The sequence below is a fragment of the Corvus cornix genome, chromosome 3, assembly GCF_000738735.6.
Source record: "Corvus cornix cornix isolate S_Up_H32 chromosome 3, ASM73873v5, whole genome shotgun sequence".
NCBI lineage: Eukaryota > Metazoa > Chordata > Aves > Passeriformes > Corvidae > Corvus > Corvus cornix.
In genome coordinates, this window is record NC_047056.1 from 96,012,065 (window position 1) to 96,029,504 (window position 17,440).

General features: G+C 35.3%; 1 protein-coding gene across 1 annotated transcript in view; it reads left to right on the forward strand.

Moving 5' to 3' along the window:
• Positions 1-17,440, forward strand: part of SNTG2 (syntrophin gamma 2) — a 190,396-nt gene that overhangs the window by 73,895 nt on the left and 99,061 nt on the right. Inside the window, exons 7-8 of the mRNA XM_039568610.1 lie at positions 10,080-10,123; positions 10,233-10,274. Of these exons, the coding sequence (XP_039424544.1) occupies positions 10,080-10,123; positions 10,233-10,274 (86 nt within the window). The remainder of the gene's footprint in view (positions 1-10,079; positions 10,124-10,232; positions 10,275-17,440) is intronic.

Here is a 17,440-nt window from a genome sequence, read left to right on the forward strand (position 1 = left end):
CTTAATTGGAATGCATTTTCCCACCTTCTTTCATAAAAGTTGACTTATAATTCACATTCTGCTGTGTTGAAAAATCTTCTGGTTTATGTTCAGTCCATTTCTGACTGGTTCTGTATACCCTGGCAGGATTGGAATGAACTCCAGACATTCAGCAATTGAAACATTCTTGGCGTAAAACCACGTGCTCTGCAAACACAGGCTGTGTCCAGATATCACATCCTGGCTGCCTGCATTCAGGACCATCTGGAGGACATGGCATCAATTTGATGAGGGCTTTTAACAGTTTCACTTACATGCCAAACAAAGATGGTTTGATGTGAAATTGTATGTGATACCTCCTCCATAAGTATATTTCTGGGGTTTTTTGTTGACTCCAGTTGTCCCCAAGGGTGGTACAACAAGGGTAACCCAGCCTAGTCTGAGCAAGCTGGTGGGCATGATGTGAGATTGCACCAAGCTGCACAGCATGGTTGTATCCACAGCTGATGTTCTTCATCCCTACAGCTGTACTCACCTTAGTTTCATCAGTCTTGGAGATTCATTCTACTGAGCCAGCAAGCTCAATATTAAGGATGAGTTAAGCACAAACAGAGGTATTCAGGTTTATGAGGAAACCAAAATGGATCAAAATTTTTTGTTATGCCTTGTGCTAATGAAGGTGAAGACTGAATACGAGGCCATATTTGAACATAAAGCCTCATTAGAACATAAGGCCTCATTAGAATATAAGATAGTTGAAGCTGGGTGGTATTTCATTTTTGGACATTATTTCCTAATATCACTTAAAAATTTCTTCAATTTTTTTTTTTTTAGCATTGATCTTATTTTCTTTTATTATCTTTGACAGTGTTATTTTTCTTTATTAGAAAACTAGTGATATATGAAATTAGCATCTACTCATTGTTCTTTCTCTTGGACCTATGCCTCGATCTCTAAACTTATTTTCAGAAGGCATAGAAGAATATTCTTAACATTTGGTTTTCTTTTTAACTGTTGCCTTCTCAAGACTAGACAGGCCACGAAAGGCAGTACCTCTTAACATCTTAATGAATTGTTAAAGATCAGTCAACAAATAAAAGGAAGGTATTTTGATCTCTGCTTCAGGAAATTTTTTCTATTCAACCGAACAGGAATGTATTTAAGGTCCAATGTTTGTTACTGTATATTTAGTGAGAATAGCAGTCATTGGATACATGGAGAGAAACATAGGTGGATGAATTCCTCAGCTGAGATTCTAGAACAATTTATAATACTGGGATTCATTTTGAAGGTTAAATGCTTTTAGTGGGTTGATGATGGCTGGATGCCAGGCACTCACTAAAGCCTCTGAAACTGGGCAGGGGAGAGAAAATACAATGAGGGTTCATGGGTTGAGATAAGGACCGGGAGATATCACTCACCAAATACCATCCTAGGCTAAACAGACTAGAATTCGAGATATGAATTAAATTTATTGCTAACAAAATCAGAGCAGAATAATGAGAAGTAAAATAAAAACACCTTCCCCCCACCCCTCCCTTCTTCCCAGCTCTGAGTCCTCTCCCAGCAGTGCAAGGAGACAGGGAATGGGGTTATGGTCAGTTCATCATCTGTTGTTTCTTGTACTGCTGAGGGAGAGGGGTCCTTCCCCTGCTCCATTGTGGAGTCCCTCCCACAGGAGATAGTTCTCAATGAATTTCTTCAATGTGATGGGCAGCAGTCCTCCCCAAACTGCTGCAGAATGGGTCCCTCTGCCAAGGTGCAGTCCTTCAAGGACAGGCTGCTCCAGTGTGGGCTCTTCTTGCCATGGACTTCCCATGGGTTCACAGCCTCCTCTAGTCATCCAGCTGGTTTGGCATAGGGCTGCAGTCTGCAGGAGGATCTGGATTTCTGCTCCACTATGGACCTCCATGGGCTGCAGGGGCACAGCTGCTTCACTATGGTCCTCACCATGGGCTGCAGAGGAATCTCAGCTCCAGTGCCTGGAGCATCTCCTCCCCCTCCTTCTGCGCTGACCTTGGTGTCTGCAGAGTTGTTCTCACCCTGCTCTACTCTGGCCACAATTGCAACTGTGCAATAACTTTATTTTTATTTCTTAAATGTGTTATCACAGAGGTGTTACCACCATTCCTGATTGGCTCAGCCTTGACAGCAGCATGTCCGTCTTTGGAGCAGCCAGGAATTGCCTCTGCCAGACATGGAGGAAGCTTCTGGCAGCTTCTTACAAAGCCACCCCTGCTACCAAAGCTTGGCCATGCAGACACAATACAATGCTGTAGCAAGACACTGATCTAAATATAAAGAATTCTTTGGGTAGAAGGATGCAGGGAGTTAATTTTTAAGTGTTTATTTAACTGACCAGGTATAAACTTAAAATCAAATTTAGTAATTTTTTTAAATATGGCAATGTTTTCATTATTTCACTGAAATGCATTTTTTATGCATTAAAATTATTCATAAGTATTTCCTGGACAGAAGACAATTTGGAATGAAATATTTGGAACTTTCACTTAGAAATTTTGTTGCAGATTTTTTGGGGGAATTTTTTTAGTAATATTTAAGAGCTTGATGAATCCAGAAGTCATTTTTCAGGGTAAACCAAAGCATTCTCATTTTAGGCCACTTTGAAATTTGTTTTTATTCTTTGGTTTGGCTGAAAAACATAAGCAATGAATTAACTTTCCAACTCTAGATTTAGGCAGTTGGTTTTGTACTTTCCCAAAATGAAGTTTTATATATTTATACATATATATGTATGTGTGTCTAAAAATGTGTATATTAAGTTCTTAATAATGAATAATGCTTTTCTGTTAAGTGTACAAAGAAATGGTATTCAAAGAGCATACTAATGATCAAATTCTTCCTCATGCTTGTGAAGAAGATCAACTTTCAATAAAAGATAATTATTTTTGTTTAATAACTTTAACATAAATGCAAAATGTGTATGAAAATTGTATTTCAGTTCTATAGGGTTTTATGATGAAAATTCTCATTGGAAGGTGCATTTTGAAGTTTATGAACAAAAAAAGGTAGGTATAAAACATAAAAAATGTTATTTACAATTTCAGCAGACCTATCATTCTGCAACCGTAAACTAAATAGAGGAAGGTGGGAAAAATACACTGTATCTTTTTACTTGTTATCTGTTCCAAGTAGCAGTTGAGTGAATTAACTGTGACCTTAGGATGCCACTGACATGTACAGTTTCTGTTCTTTCTTCCACTCACCTACCTCTGATTGACAATGTAGTTCCCTTATGAAATGCAGAAATCTAATGAAATAGCACTTAAAATTACCACTTGGATTTTTATCCCTACATTCCAGGTTAAAAAAAAAATGTTAATGACAATTATTCTGTGCAGAGAAATTGGAGAACTAGTATGCTTTCAGATAATGTGTTCAGGAGAGAACTGATGTCCCTGTGCAGGTGCACGGTATTTTGGACTTTGGATTTGGAGCAAGCTTTCACTACAGTGCTTCGGTGCTGAAACTGGAGAAGCAAGCAGCTAGACAGATCATGTCATTCAGCTGTATCAAAGGTTTCCATTGCATTGAAACATGCTAATTAAACTCAGAGTAAAACTCATGCAGATTATTTTGGGGCTGAAGCAGTCAAGAATCATACAGAATATTTGATGGAAGGAGCAAATGAAAAGAACTTCTACTTGGTGATAATGTCACATGGAATTAAATTTGAGAAATTTAATAAGATCCAAACCACTGCACATCCTTTGGCAATTTCAGAAAAATTATATTTTTCATCTCTTCACTATTCTTATCTTTCCCTTACTGATTTCTGAACTAAAGACTTTTTAGGCTATTTTAGGAACTACATCTTTTCTTTATAAACTCAATTTAAGCTTGTATTTCTGCTGCTTTGGGCATCCCCTCTGAGTCTTCAAGTTTGTTTTTCAGGTATCACCATCACCTCTACATCATTTAAAACTTTGTCATAATATAATAGAAATTAATGGAAACTTAGTTGCACATTTAGGAAAAACTATTGAAGATGCCAGATTATAATTTATTTCCTTATATAATGTTACCTAATCATAACTTGTTTTATTCAGCTCAGAAAATCTTTTACATGTGATTTTAAGCATATGTCTATTAGTGCAAACCTTATACTTTAGAATATTGCAACTGTGTGATGAGATTCATCTTCCTTTACATTGTACTACATTCCTTTGTCAATTTATTAACAGTTTAGTACTTAATTAATTTTAAGATGCACACAAATATTTTTACCTGGAAAATACTGTAATAATTCATAAAATCTTAGAACTTTTAAGGTTGGAAAAGACCTCTAAGATCATCAAGCCCAACTGTTCAACTCTGGAAATATTATCAAGTTTAGATTGATTATACACATAGAGCTTCTAAAACTGCTTTCTAAAATTTCTAGAAATACTACATTTTTGCAATTTTAAATAGCTTTTCACTGACTTTTAAATGAGTCCTAGCTGTGCTTGACTAGTAAAACTTATTTTATGAACAAAATATAACTTATTCATAGTTATAACCTATTCATAGTTATAACTATTGCTTTTCTTAATTATTGCTACATACTTCTGAATTCTGTTCATGTAAAATATGTGAATATTTTTGTTTTTGTTTTCAGACTCAAGGACTGTGGTTAGGTAAATATCCCAAGTAATAAATGGCAATAGTAATATAACACTTTCAAATTTTCTGAAAATACATCTTAAAAAACTTTGCCTTGCTTTTATTATAGTCACATCTTAGTGGTCATGACTTTTCTTAAAAAGGTAAAATTTTAAAGTAATTACTTTAAGTAAATTATTTTAAAGTAATTACTTTAAAATTAAAGTAATTAATGCTCCAATTTTGTTTCTTTACTTTGATAATTGATGGTTTTCTGTAAAGGCAAAGTCAAGTGATCAAGAACTGAATGTAAAATGGCAAGTATTTTTCTCTAGAATTTATCATGATAACTCTTCCTGTGCACTCTCTCTGCTGCAACATCAACAAGTTTGGAAACACTTACAAGAATCACATTGCCATTTGGTTTGGTTTAAGAATCTTCCATCAAGACACACAAATACCTGGAATTCTGAATTTTTCTCCTTTTGTTTCCTAAAGTAGGTCTGAAGTCAATTTAATCACAGTGTATGCTGGTACTTTTTACACATCAGGTTACAGACTAGAAATGTAACTCATGATAAAAACTTGTTTGCAATCAGAAAACCACTGGAAAGCCCTTAAATAATTTTTGCTTTGGTTACTGCTAAGAGTTGGGTGGGTAGAATTAGAACCAATCTATAATACTTTTTTCAGCTGACCTCCAAAGCACATTTAATTAAAGAGAATGTCATGCCAAAGACTACTCCAGATTCTAGTCTTCTCAGTTTGGCTATATAAGCAGCCATTGTCCCCACCTCAGAAAAAACTTGTCAAATTTTGGCTGTAACATAGGTTAGGCAATAGTACCAAAGTGTTATTTTAAAATTAGCCTCAGAAAACAGTTATAATAGCATCTGCCTTTTAAAAATTATGGCACAGACTAAACAGATTTTGGTTTTAAGGTTAAGGTCCCTTAATGCCCATTGGTATGCTCTTTGGATTCCTAATTGCCCTTATACATCTTACTCATTTTACTTTTTGGTATTCATAAAATATAACACAATTTTTATTTGTTTTTAATAAAGGTAAGTTTGTCCCATTAATAGTTTGCCGTGAAAAGTACTAGAAATTTGCTGTTACAGTAATTTTTTTTTCAGATTGTATTCAATTCTAGGCATTGACAGAAAAATGCTTTTATCAGTAGAAGCTTCTAGGGAACAGTATGTTTTGAAAACCTGTCTTTTTTGCTGAGGTCATCTAAAAGGAGAAGGTGAAAGAGCAAAGCCAGTATCAAACACCTATCCTCATACCATATTCTGCTCTGTAATATTTTCCTGTTGAAAAACATGTCCTGCTATGTCCAGTCTTTGCCCACCCCTGTGTCCAGTACCTTTCTCTCTCACTCATTCTGTTTCTCAGATTGCATTGATTCTTACAACATGTTGAGCTTCAGTGCTTCAGGCTTGTCTGTGCTTAGATCTAGAAGTGACTTCTTCATGGGTAGATACAGGATTTTTAGGATCATGATGTTCTCTTAGTGCTTGCTCCACAGGCACTGAGGAAAAGTGGAGAGGGGACTCAGTTTGCCATCTGTCACTTAATTCAGTGTGGGAAACATGGCACATGAGAATAATGAAACAGGTGTTTGATTAAACACATTGTATTATTGAGTGATTTACAGCTTTTCCTTACATGATAAGTGAGACACAAATAAAGAGGAGAAAGGAAACTAAGGTAAGGAAGCTTTACGGTGAAAAATAGAAATGTGGAAAGTTTCGGTTGTTTTTTTTTTTAAACAAAGAAATTAAATTTAAACAAGTCCTATTAAGAGTATGTTCGGTGTTAAAAACTTCCCTAACAAGGTAGTTTTCAATAATTGAGTTAGCATAGTTGTGTTTTAAATCACAGATTAAAGGTCTTGCTTGAAGCAGGTGTATCTTTACAGTCATGAGTGTAGTTATGTCCAGTTCACGGAAGAGGAGGGAAAAATACATCTGGATATGTTAGTCTTTTGCATCCTTAATACTAATTTTTCCAGTCTTTTTCTTTCATCTAGTTTTTTAACTATTCCTTTAGATTTTCTTTATGCAATTAAATACTTTTGCATATATTTAATGTTAAGCTTGTGAGTTGAAAGGCCCATGAAGTCAGTGCAGCTCATTGTGTGCTTTAAGCAGCACTTCTTGTCATAAGACATAGTACCTTGTATGTTTCTCATGTGACTCAGGAATTAAAAAAAAATTTAATGAAAATATGTGTTGTAAACAATCTTGAAAAATATAGACATCAGGTTATCTACAGACTCAAATCTGCATAGAGATGTGCATCAATTACCTAGTTGTAAATAAGAATTTCCCAAGACTCTGTTCAGTAAATTTACCATTTCACTACCTAGCAAATTTTGGAAAAGTTGATACAGCCCTAGTGGATAGAAAAGTAAGCAGAGCAAAGCTAGAATTACTGATTCTTTTCCCTTCTCACTGAGTGCAAAAGAATTTTTAATAGTTCATGGCTCTGTCCAAGGGTTTTTTTTTTTGTAAAGATTAGAATGATGGATCATGTACATTTGGGAAAGTTTTTCCAATCTAATATTCTCAAAAATTAGATATCCATTTTTTTAATGATTATTTTCTTACCATTATTTCATCATAAGCCCTTTTAGGTATCCCTCCTGCTTTCTTCCATTTAGTATTACTTTTGAATTTAATCAATGTACAGCATTTAATCAGCATTAAACCTTTTTAGAGATAATTAAGATGAAGAGTAAAGGTGATGTAGCACTATTTATTGTAACATGCCTCATTTTCTTTTACAGCCTGGTATGTCTCTGCTTATCAGTACTTTGTGCTTATTTTCTTTTTATTCTTTTTTCTGTACACGTTCAATTCAGTTCTACTAAAATATTATTTCAAATAAAACTTCAAGAGGTAAATTGGATTCTGCAAAAGTTGTGTTTATTGTTTCGGTGAATAAGGTTATATGCTCCCTGGTAGCCCAAAGCTCTTTTTCAAGTATTTTGGTTTTAGTATTGCTGCATTTTTCACATAGTGCCTGATAACTTAGAGCAGCCTTTCATAAGCACCTTTGTACATGAGGATGTTACCAGAGGGAGAAAGAGTTTCACATAGCCCGGAAGATTTTACTTAATATTTTTGTCATGTAGAGAGAATGTGACTTCATGAAAATATCAATAGATGTCTTGTCTTCAGGTTTAAAATATGCCTTGGAGAAACAGGACTGACTTTTTGTATCCAAAGAGTTTTTCCAGTCACTTTATTTCTAATATACTTGTAAACTATATTGTAAATTATGCATTGTAGTGACACACCCCCTACAATTTGATTTTTGGAAAATGTATTTTTTATTAGTCATCATTGATTTTAAATTCTAGACCGTTGGCTAAACCCAAAGTGTTTCATCACAGGCATGCAAGCATACCCATGATGGCATCAGCTGGTATCCAGATTATTGGTTTAGTATGCAGCATAATGCACTTCTAGAGAAAATTCTCTGATTGTCCCAAAAGCTCTGCTTGTTTCAGTTTGCAGAGTGTTTGGTATTGACCAAATAATGCTCCTTCTCTCATTTACTTATGTGGACAGACTTGATTGCTTTTTGAGACCCTGCAAGCAGGATGTAATTGCTCTGTGCTCTTAAACTGTAAAATTTATTGCCTAATGCACATGAGGCGGCTGGGGATATTGCAGTATTCATCACCCCTGTGGAATGAGCAATGGGTCTTTGCTTGACCTGGCAGTCAACAGTCCCATGGGAAAGGTTCAGCTTCCACTGCTCCCTGGAAGGGAATTTTCTTCTGTGCTGCCGAGTTACAATCCTCCATTTACCCAGTCTTCTTCCTTGAGGTTTTATACCTTTTCATATCCCTACTTTTCCTTCAAGCCTTGTGCTGTTAAATAGTGCTGTTTCAAGAATTTCACCTGTGTCTAGAATTTAGTCTTGCCTTTTTTGCATGAATACTAGTCTATATATTTTATTATAACATTTGTTACAACTGAGCAGTTTTCTCAGAAGACTTAGTGTTGCACAACTGTGCTGTTGTGTCATTATGCAGTGGATCACAGATAGATGAAGATCCAGGAGAGTGGTAGTACATTCCTACCTGCCCACAAATCTTCATCATGCACTCTTCCATCAGGATCTCCACTTTCACACAAACATTTTCTGGTTCATTATGCTTTGCTTTCTTGCCCTACATTTTTCTGTTTTCACCTCTTACAGAAAATTGTTCACATTTTTCACTATTAGTGTATGTATTACTGACATCTCAAATAGAAGTTTAGTATTGAGATGCCCAAGCTAATGTTCAGCACCTCTAGCAATATATGTACCCAGTACAGGCTACTTCAGATTACTTTGTGATGGTTTTGAACTGCTTTAATTCAGTTAAATTTCTGTACATAGATGTCTTTTCTAAACCAGCTATTACAAATTTCATGCATATTTTTAAATACAAAGTAGGATGAGAAGTGGAATAAAGACCTTCAGTGCAACTGAAGTAGCATGATGTTTAAAATAAATCGTGAAATATTTCTTTAGTATTGAATAACGAACTATTATTTTTTATCCGCCAAGAGAGTGATGAAAAAATTATTTTTAAAAAAGTGCTGTTTTGTAACAAAGGTACATTTGCAGTAGCAACACCTGAATTGCAGAAATCCTGAATTCTCTATGCAGTTTTTCTTTCTTTTTTACTTCTATTTCCATTTTTCATAATACTGTCTCTGTTAACATTGATTGCATTCTTCTAAGCCTCAAGCTGTGACCTTAAAGATCATGTATAAGACTAATAAGCCTTCTTTAATACTATCAGTCTTTGCAGGATAATAGCCTTACTTTTAATTAAGTGATACATTTCATGAGGTAAACATCCTCAAATTCCAACCAAAAAAAAAGTTTAAAATTTGAAAGTTAGAGAATAGACCTCAAAAATGTCATTGTTTGTATCTATTGAGAATTATCTGGAATCTCATAACGTTATTCCCATTAACTCTGTAAGGCAGGAAACATGCAAATTGCAGATTGGAATAATGTTATTCTTAGGGAGAAAACTAACTCAAACTTCTTGTTAAAGAATTGTATTAAATTCCAGTCACAACCTCTTTGATTACAGCAGTCCCTGTAAATTTGTTCAGGGGGAAAGGAATTGCTAAAGAGTTTCAGAAACTCCTTTTTCCCTTTTGTGGAAGAATAATGAAAAGTGTGAATCACATTTTCCACATAATTTAATGAAATCCTTCATTAGTGAGAATTGACATTTGTAATCCATACTAAACAAGTTCTTTATGCATGGAAAGTAGCTCTCTTAATTTGTTCAAAATTGCTAGGAATCTATTATCTTTGTTGGATGAATACTGATTGCTGTGCCTTGTATTTTCACAACCAAATCAGTTTCAACTGAAGATTACAAACAATGTGTTAAACCAATTGCTGGAAGAAAATAGCATTTTTTTCAGTACTACTATCAATTAAAATCTACTCCTTCTGTAATCCCACAGCTGAACAGACAGGAATGTTATTTATAGGAGATGCAATAATACAGGTCAGTAAACATTTGCTTTTTTCAGCAGACATTTGTTTCATAGTTGCTTTTATTTCAGTAACTAACTTCACATTACAAATAATTTTCTCCCTATCATATCTGTTTTTAGGTTAATGGTATAAATGTAGAAAGTGCTACCCATGAAGAAGTGGTAAGTCATTCCACTTTGATTTTTTATTGGTGTACAGAATATTTTTTGTCCAAACTGTTCTGTCTCTAGCCTTGTTTCAAATGAATTTGCTCTTTTTTCCTATAAAGACAGTGCTATCATCAGGTTTGTCATATATTTGATTATTAAAATTTTTCCAGTTATTTAATTCCATTTTGAAATACAATTTACTACAGTGTTTGATCTAACCTGAAATAATTTATTGAATAGTGGTCAGGTTTTACTGATTTGTTTCATTTATCAGATTGACTGTATGAGGACAAAGCCAGTTCACATTCACTCAATTTGCAGTGCTTTTCCGGTGTGCAGTGCAAGGCCATATAGATAAAACATTGTTACCCCCTGTTGCCTGTTTATTAGCAGTTATCAGTTGATTCACTGACAACTGTATCTCAGAATAGCATCTGTAGCAACCATAAATGACATAGGCTTTGACAGTCTTATCAACAAGGCAGAAATTACATGGGCAAAGGAACTAAACTTGCGTTTATTACTTGAAGGTGATCTCTCTAGGTCAAGATAAAGTGCAACTGCATGATCTTGCAGTCCTTTTCTTGGTGCTGGGTAATACCATCAAGCTGAATCTCCTACAATCTCAGTAAAGCATGGTCAGATCTATTGTGTATTGGTGAACTGCTCTCCTGCTTCTTGTATTGTTGCACACAAAACCCCCTAAACTTCCTGAAAGTTACTCCTCACAAAATGGTAAGTTACTTCCCTTGAGGATTGTTTGTAAAAACCAAGTGCTCCAGAACTGCCAATGTAACACAACAGAGGTGAGGAATGAGAGAGAAATGCATCCTTGCCCTGTACATGGGAATTCAGTAGATGCACTAAGCAAAATTTCCTGGAACAACAGTAAGTCATATGGCTGAAAGAAGCTCCAGAAGGAGTAGAGATCACAATGCACCTGGAGATAAATCTGCAAAGAGACTTTGCTACTAGCACAGCCTGTTACTATGATCAGAATAGGGTTAGAAAAATGTGTCAGGTAGTAAAGGAAGGAGCTGGTTCTGTGAGATGAGGTGGGCTGTTGCCAAAGCTCCTGAGAGAATTCAAGATTTATTATTTCTTATTTTATCAAAATTATGTCTTTGCTTTTTTTTCAAATAATGGTTGATATAAAGTCCTCTTTATTTGAATATGGTGGGTTTGCAGTTTGGAAGAAATGCTTTAAAAAAGGAGGTTTGGGCACCAGAAACACCACTGATGGAGGTATATAACATATTAAGCTTGTTACAACACATTAAGCTAGTAATATAGTAATATAGTAATATAGTGATTATGGGTAGATGTCCAGAAAGCAGGATGTTAAGGATGGTGAACTCATCTAACTTTTAGAAAATCATACTTACATCTTCGCTCTCTGTAAAGGATGTCCTGTATTCTAAATGTCACTCAGGTTAGATGAAAGGTGCTCCAGCACTCCTGTTCAAAAAGCACTCATCAATGAGGCTTGGGTATTCTTAATTCACTCTGGGTTCAAGTTTACACAACCTTGTTAACACAATGCAAAGTACTTAATGGGAGCCTGTCAAAGGTTATTGAGTAATTCTTTTGGCTTGTTCTGTATGCATCTGGCACCATGGTCTCTTACATATTCAGTCATCTACTTCAAAGTGGGACTTCTGAAACATCATCCATCAATACAGTTTGAAGGCATTTCTTGCTGCTTGCATTCTGGGTGCAGGAGGCCTCTTTTGCAAACAGCTAACTTAAGGTTATGAATTGTACTGTGTGATACAAGGGACTGTGTACTGGGTCTAGGCTGAGACTACATTAATTTTCTTTGTGGCAACCAGTATGCTGTTGTATTTTTGTTTGTGACTAAAACAACATTAGTAACACGCCAGTGTGTCTGTTATTGCTGAGCAGTGCTTGTAGGCCATCAAGGCTTTCTCTTTTCCTCACTTTTTCCTCCTCTCAGTGAGTAGGCTGAGAATGGGCCAGAAGTTGGAAGGGGATACAGCCAGGAAAGCTGACCTGAGCTGACCAAAGGGATGTTCCATACCATATAACATCATGCTCAGCAGTAAAAATTGTGGGACGTGTTTTCTGGAGTAAGCAGCCATTGCTCAGAGGAGGGATGGGTATCAGGAGGTCGTGACTGATTTCCTTTGCATCACTTGTTTTGTTTTTTACCTCTGTCTTTACTTAAGTTACTAAACTGTCTTTATCGTGAAACTGTCGTTCTTATGAAGGTTTTCTTGCTTTGTTCTTCCTATTCTCTCCCATCCTGCCAGTGGGGGGAATGGGAGTCCACCCACATACTGCTAAAAACGATGCTGCTAGCAAAGGTAGAGATTCTGAATTACTCCACTGGTCCAGCCATAGTGATAAGCCATTAAGGGGCAGAAGCAAATATATTTCTTGCTTTTTTTGATGTTGAACTGATGGGGTTTTCCTGTTTGTTTGTCTTGTTGTGGTTTGATTAATTTATTTTTTAAATTGTAAATCTAACAAATGTTTTCAAGAATTTTGTTTCCGTTTTTTATTTTGTTTGTTTCACAATGGCATTCCTTGCTGTTTAGGCTTTTTCCCCTGTTTGTTCTTACTTTCTGCCATTTTAAAATGTCTGCTTGTTTACCCTTGCAGATTGTGAGGAGGTGCACTCAGTTGGCACAAACTCAGAAAACCTTTATTTTACAAAATTGAAGCTTGAGCGTAATTGTATGTCAATATTGCTCACAGGAGTTAAAGACTTAAAACCCATTGGGGTTAATACTTGGGAGAGAAGGCTACAAAATCTGAGAACTTTAGGAAAGGAGAAGAGTTTGTTCTGTCTGCTACCTTCCATTTTCCCTCCTGAGACGTTTATGTAGTTAGCTGGTCCTGATTGTACCAAATAGGTAGTTTTGTTTCTTGACCCTTTAACTTCAGCAGTGTTAAAACGTGATTGCTTCTCTGCAAGCCAAACAATTAGCTACTCTGTCAGCAACAATTTAACAACAAACTGTGTCTCCTGTTTTTCACTTCTGATACTAGAATTTGCTTTCCTCCACAATTATTCAAGCTGCTTGTGAAAGACAACTATTTCAACAGCTGCTACTATCACATATTAGTTCTAGCTAAGGATATGGATAGAATAAATAATTCAGAATCTGTGCCAAGAAAGATTCTGCTTTTGCTGTAGGTAATACAATAGTGTGAAAAATTGAAAATAATTTATTTTCCTTGAAAATTAAGTTCATTTTTAGAAATATTCTACTGGTGTGGAGAGTGTGAATGCAGAAAATCTTAATTCAAAGATTAATATAGTTTCTGTATTGCATATCAGAGAGGAAATTTAGTTTTCTCTCTGTGATGGCTAATCGGGTTGTCTCCGTGCATAACACAAAAGGAGCAGTCAGATCTGAGTGGAGAGAAAGAGGGAAGCAAAGATAAAGAGTATTTTGGTTGAAGTTCACAAAGAAGGTGTACTACTTGGTGTTCTTTTGGCTGTGACTTCAATTTTCAAGGTATTCCCAATAAACTGTGAAAGGAAATTAAACACAAGATGGCAGTTTTCTGATTCAACAGTATTTTTCAGATTCATAGAATCACAGGATCATGACATGGCTGGGCTGGAAGGGACCTTGAAGATCATCTACTTCCAACACCCCTGCCATGGGCAGGGACACCTTCCAGTAGACCAGGTTGCTCAAAGCCCTGTCCAAACTGGCCTTTGAACACTTCAGGGATAGGCCATCCTCAGTTTCTCTGGCAACCTGCTCCAGTGCCTCACCACTTCACAGTAAAGAATTTCTTCCTAATATCTAATCCAAACCTCCCTCCTTGAGTTTAAAACTGTTCTCCTTTGTCCTATCACTACATTCTCTTGTAAAAAGTTCCACTTCAACTCTCTTTAAGGTCCAGAAGGTGCTCTAAGGTCTGCCCCTGAGTCTTCTTCAGGCTGAACAACCCCAGCTCCCTCAGCCTGTCATCATAGGAGAGGTGCTCCAGCCCTCTGAGCACCTTCATGGCCCATCTGATAATCACAAGGCTGAGAACACTTCTTGGCATTTTGTGGTGTGGTTCTGGGTACTTTTCTCTCCCTGTACTTAGTGAAAGAGGAAAATAAGATTCAGAAAGTTTTTTTGCGAGTCCCTGAGGTGAGCACTGCCCTGTGCTGAATGAAATGCACTAGAAGTACCTGTTTGTTTCCACCATAAGCAAATCGTAGGTGATGTGATGAAAAATCACCACTGGTGTCTTTCAAGGGGCAATTGGACAAGTTTCTACATAATCTCATGTAGTCTGTTTTTTATGAATCTATGATTAGCTCAGATGTAAGTTTGTATGAAATGAATCCTATTTCAAGGGTTAATAAACTGATTATTTCCATTAACTAGAAAATGCAGGAGAGGGAGTTTAGTTATACAAAATGGAAAACTAGGTGTTGCATGTTATTTTTTTCTTACTATATCTTATTCATGTATTTCATAGTAAATTAATATGTTTCACACATTTGTAGTGTTACACACAAATTTTAATCTCCTTGGAATTTTCCTCACTGATCCAGGAAAGTACTTGGAAACATTTATTTATGAATAGTCTCACAGAAGGACATTGCTAAATAAACTAATTACTATCTATTAAAACAGAGAATCCATTCAGTGGGAATAATTTTAGATTTTCAGAATTTAAATAGTTTTTAGCCAATAGTTATTAATTGTTTTAAATCTTTAATACTTCAGACGCTTACTGTAATGCTATTTAATGTGGCATTGGCATTTCTGGCAGGCAGTGATGAACTTGTTCTTCACTAGGCTGATTGAGATACAAGGATTGAACCTGAAAATTGTTTATCTTCATTGAGATACTGAGATTTTATTTTCATTTGTCCTTTAATCTATCATCCATTTTGCATTAGCTATTTTGGAATTGAAGTTCTCTGCATGGTCTTCTGGAATTCAGTTCCAAATGGTGGAAAGAGATCGAATAGAAAAAAACTGGAAAATACATAGCTAGAATAGGCACATAATGCTTAACTACTCAAGAAATATATCAAAACGAATAAAGTAATAAAAAAATAGAGCTAGAGTGATGGATTAATAAAATAAAATCATAAAAATAATTATAAAATATCTTGTCAGATGCTTGAGAAGTAGCAAAACTAAGTTCTTTTGATTTACAAATTTTACTCTGTAGTAATATCTTATAGTAATGTTAATTAGAAGATTTTATTGGTTTATGCTGTTATTAAAATCATTAATCTTCAAAAAAATTAATATATGTATTTCCAGTGTTAAAATTGCAGTGTTATGTTCTGTTTGTTAAAACACTTGTTAATATTTGAATATGCAATTCAGTAGTACTTGAGGCAACAATAGTATGACATTTAGAGAAATTCTAAATAAAGGTTTTATTTGATATACACAGAAGGTTTAAAAACTTAAGATTACTGCTAGAGATAATCAACAGTACAGACCAAAGTTCAAGGAAATTTTTGTTTAGCTAGATTGCCCAGGTAGGAGCAACACTAACATGTATCGATACCCTTACAGACCTCCACATATTTCTGACCCAAGACTGACTCTTAACTTCAAGTTACTCCTTGAATTTCTGCAGTTTTGATAGGGGAAGTTTTTCAGCTTGAACGTGCTTTTTCACCCAGCAGAAAAGATGTTAAGAAGTCAAAATGAACAGTGTAATTCAAGTATGACAAGTATAAAATGAGAGTTTGACCACTTAAATGAAGGAAAAATGAATATTTTTCTACATAGACAAACTGCATGTTTCATTTCTTGGAGATCTATGTTAATGGTGCCAAGATGAAACTTCACAGTACTGTTACCAATTCTTTGCATGGTTTAATTGAATAGTTAGTTAGTTAGAATGTACTGCAAATTTTTTTGTTTTCTCAGCATAGAAGAAATATTCTCTTAAAATTGGAAGGGTAATTCTACCAGATCCAGAAGAACCAGTAACTGAGTTTTTCTCACATCATATGAAGATTGGGTGATTCCTTTGCATGTCATGAAACCTTTCTTTCTTCAGCTGCCTGGCTCTCCCATTTTCTCAGTAATTTCCAGAGTTTGCTTTTGGATTATTTAGATTGCTTTTGTTTGTTTAGATTGTTTAGATTATAGTAATCTATTTCTGTTGAAAGTTTAAAAGTGATATTAGAAATAATTTTCATCTAAATGATGTTGAGCTTCTTTATTCCCTATCCCTTGCTTCCACACTCACAAACTCTAGCAAAAGCAATCTGTTCCTACTATTCATTTTTTTTAGACACACTGAAAGAAAAGGTATATGCTACTAAAAAGCATTTTAAAAATGAACAGTTGACAAAAACTAAATAAAATTTAAGACACTTTCTGAAATAGTCTACATAGAGTACTGCAAAGTTTAGCTGCAGTTACATCTTACTGTATGAGTGGAAGTTAAAAATAAGTGTGTGGTATTGCACAGAAACTTATTAGTAGAGTTTTAAATCACCTCAATATCACACTGTTTCCAGGAATTGTCATATATTCAAGCAATGCAGTTGCAGTAGAGTAGAAATAAGAAAACAATCCCTAAAAGTTCTATTGAGCATGTAGAGACACGTGTGTAAATTTTTGTTAGAGTGTATGTTTTGTCACAGGAAACCTAAAGAAATATGAAATAGAATAATCAAACAAAGTAGTCATTGTGCTTCCAGAGGGGCGACAAGCAAATCCCAGGAACATGTCGGAGAGGAAGGAAAAGGAAGAGCAGTAGGGAAGCTTAGAACATCTGTTCCAGTGACTGAAAGGGCTTTTCCTGGTGCTTACCCTGATCTCGTGCAAGCGATTGTTAAATTAAAATATATTTTTAAAAAGTAATAAAAACCCCAAACAACCAGAGTTCACTAATTTAGAGTTAAAGTTGTTTTCCTTTTCATGTATATAGTTTTAGAGAGCTTCATTAATCAAAACTTGTAAAGGAAATAAAATCAAGGTACATACTTTCACAGCCTTGACATTACCACTTCCCTTCTCCAAATCCTCTCCGTTCATGATGGCTGAAGAGAGAGGAAGGGGGAAAATGATGGATATCTCTCTAGAGCAGCTTGGCAGGACTGTGTTTCAGCATAATTTAAGTGGATCCATCCTTATGGCTATCCAATGAATATTCCTTTATTTTTTCCAGTCTTTTTATGTGAAAGGCTTTTAATCTTTTGAAGAGAAAAGGTGTTTGTA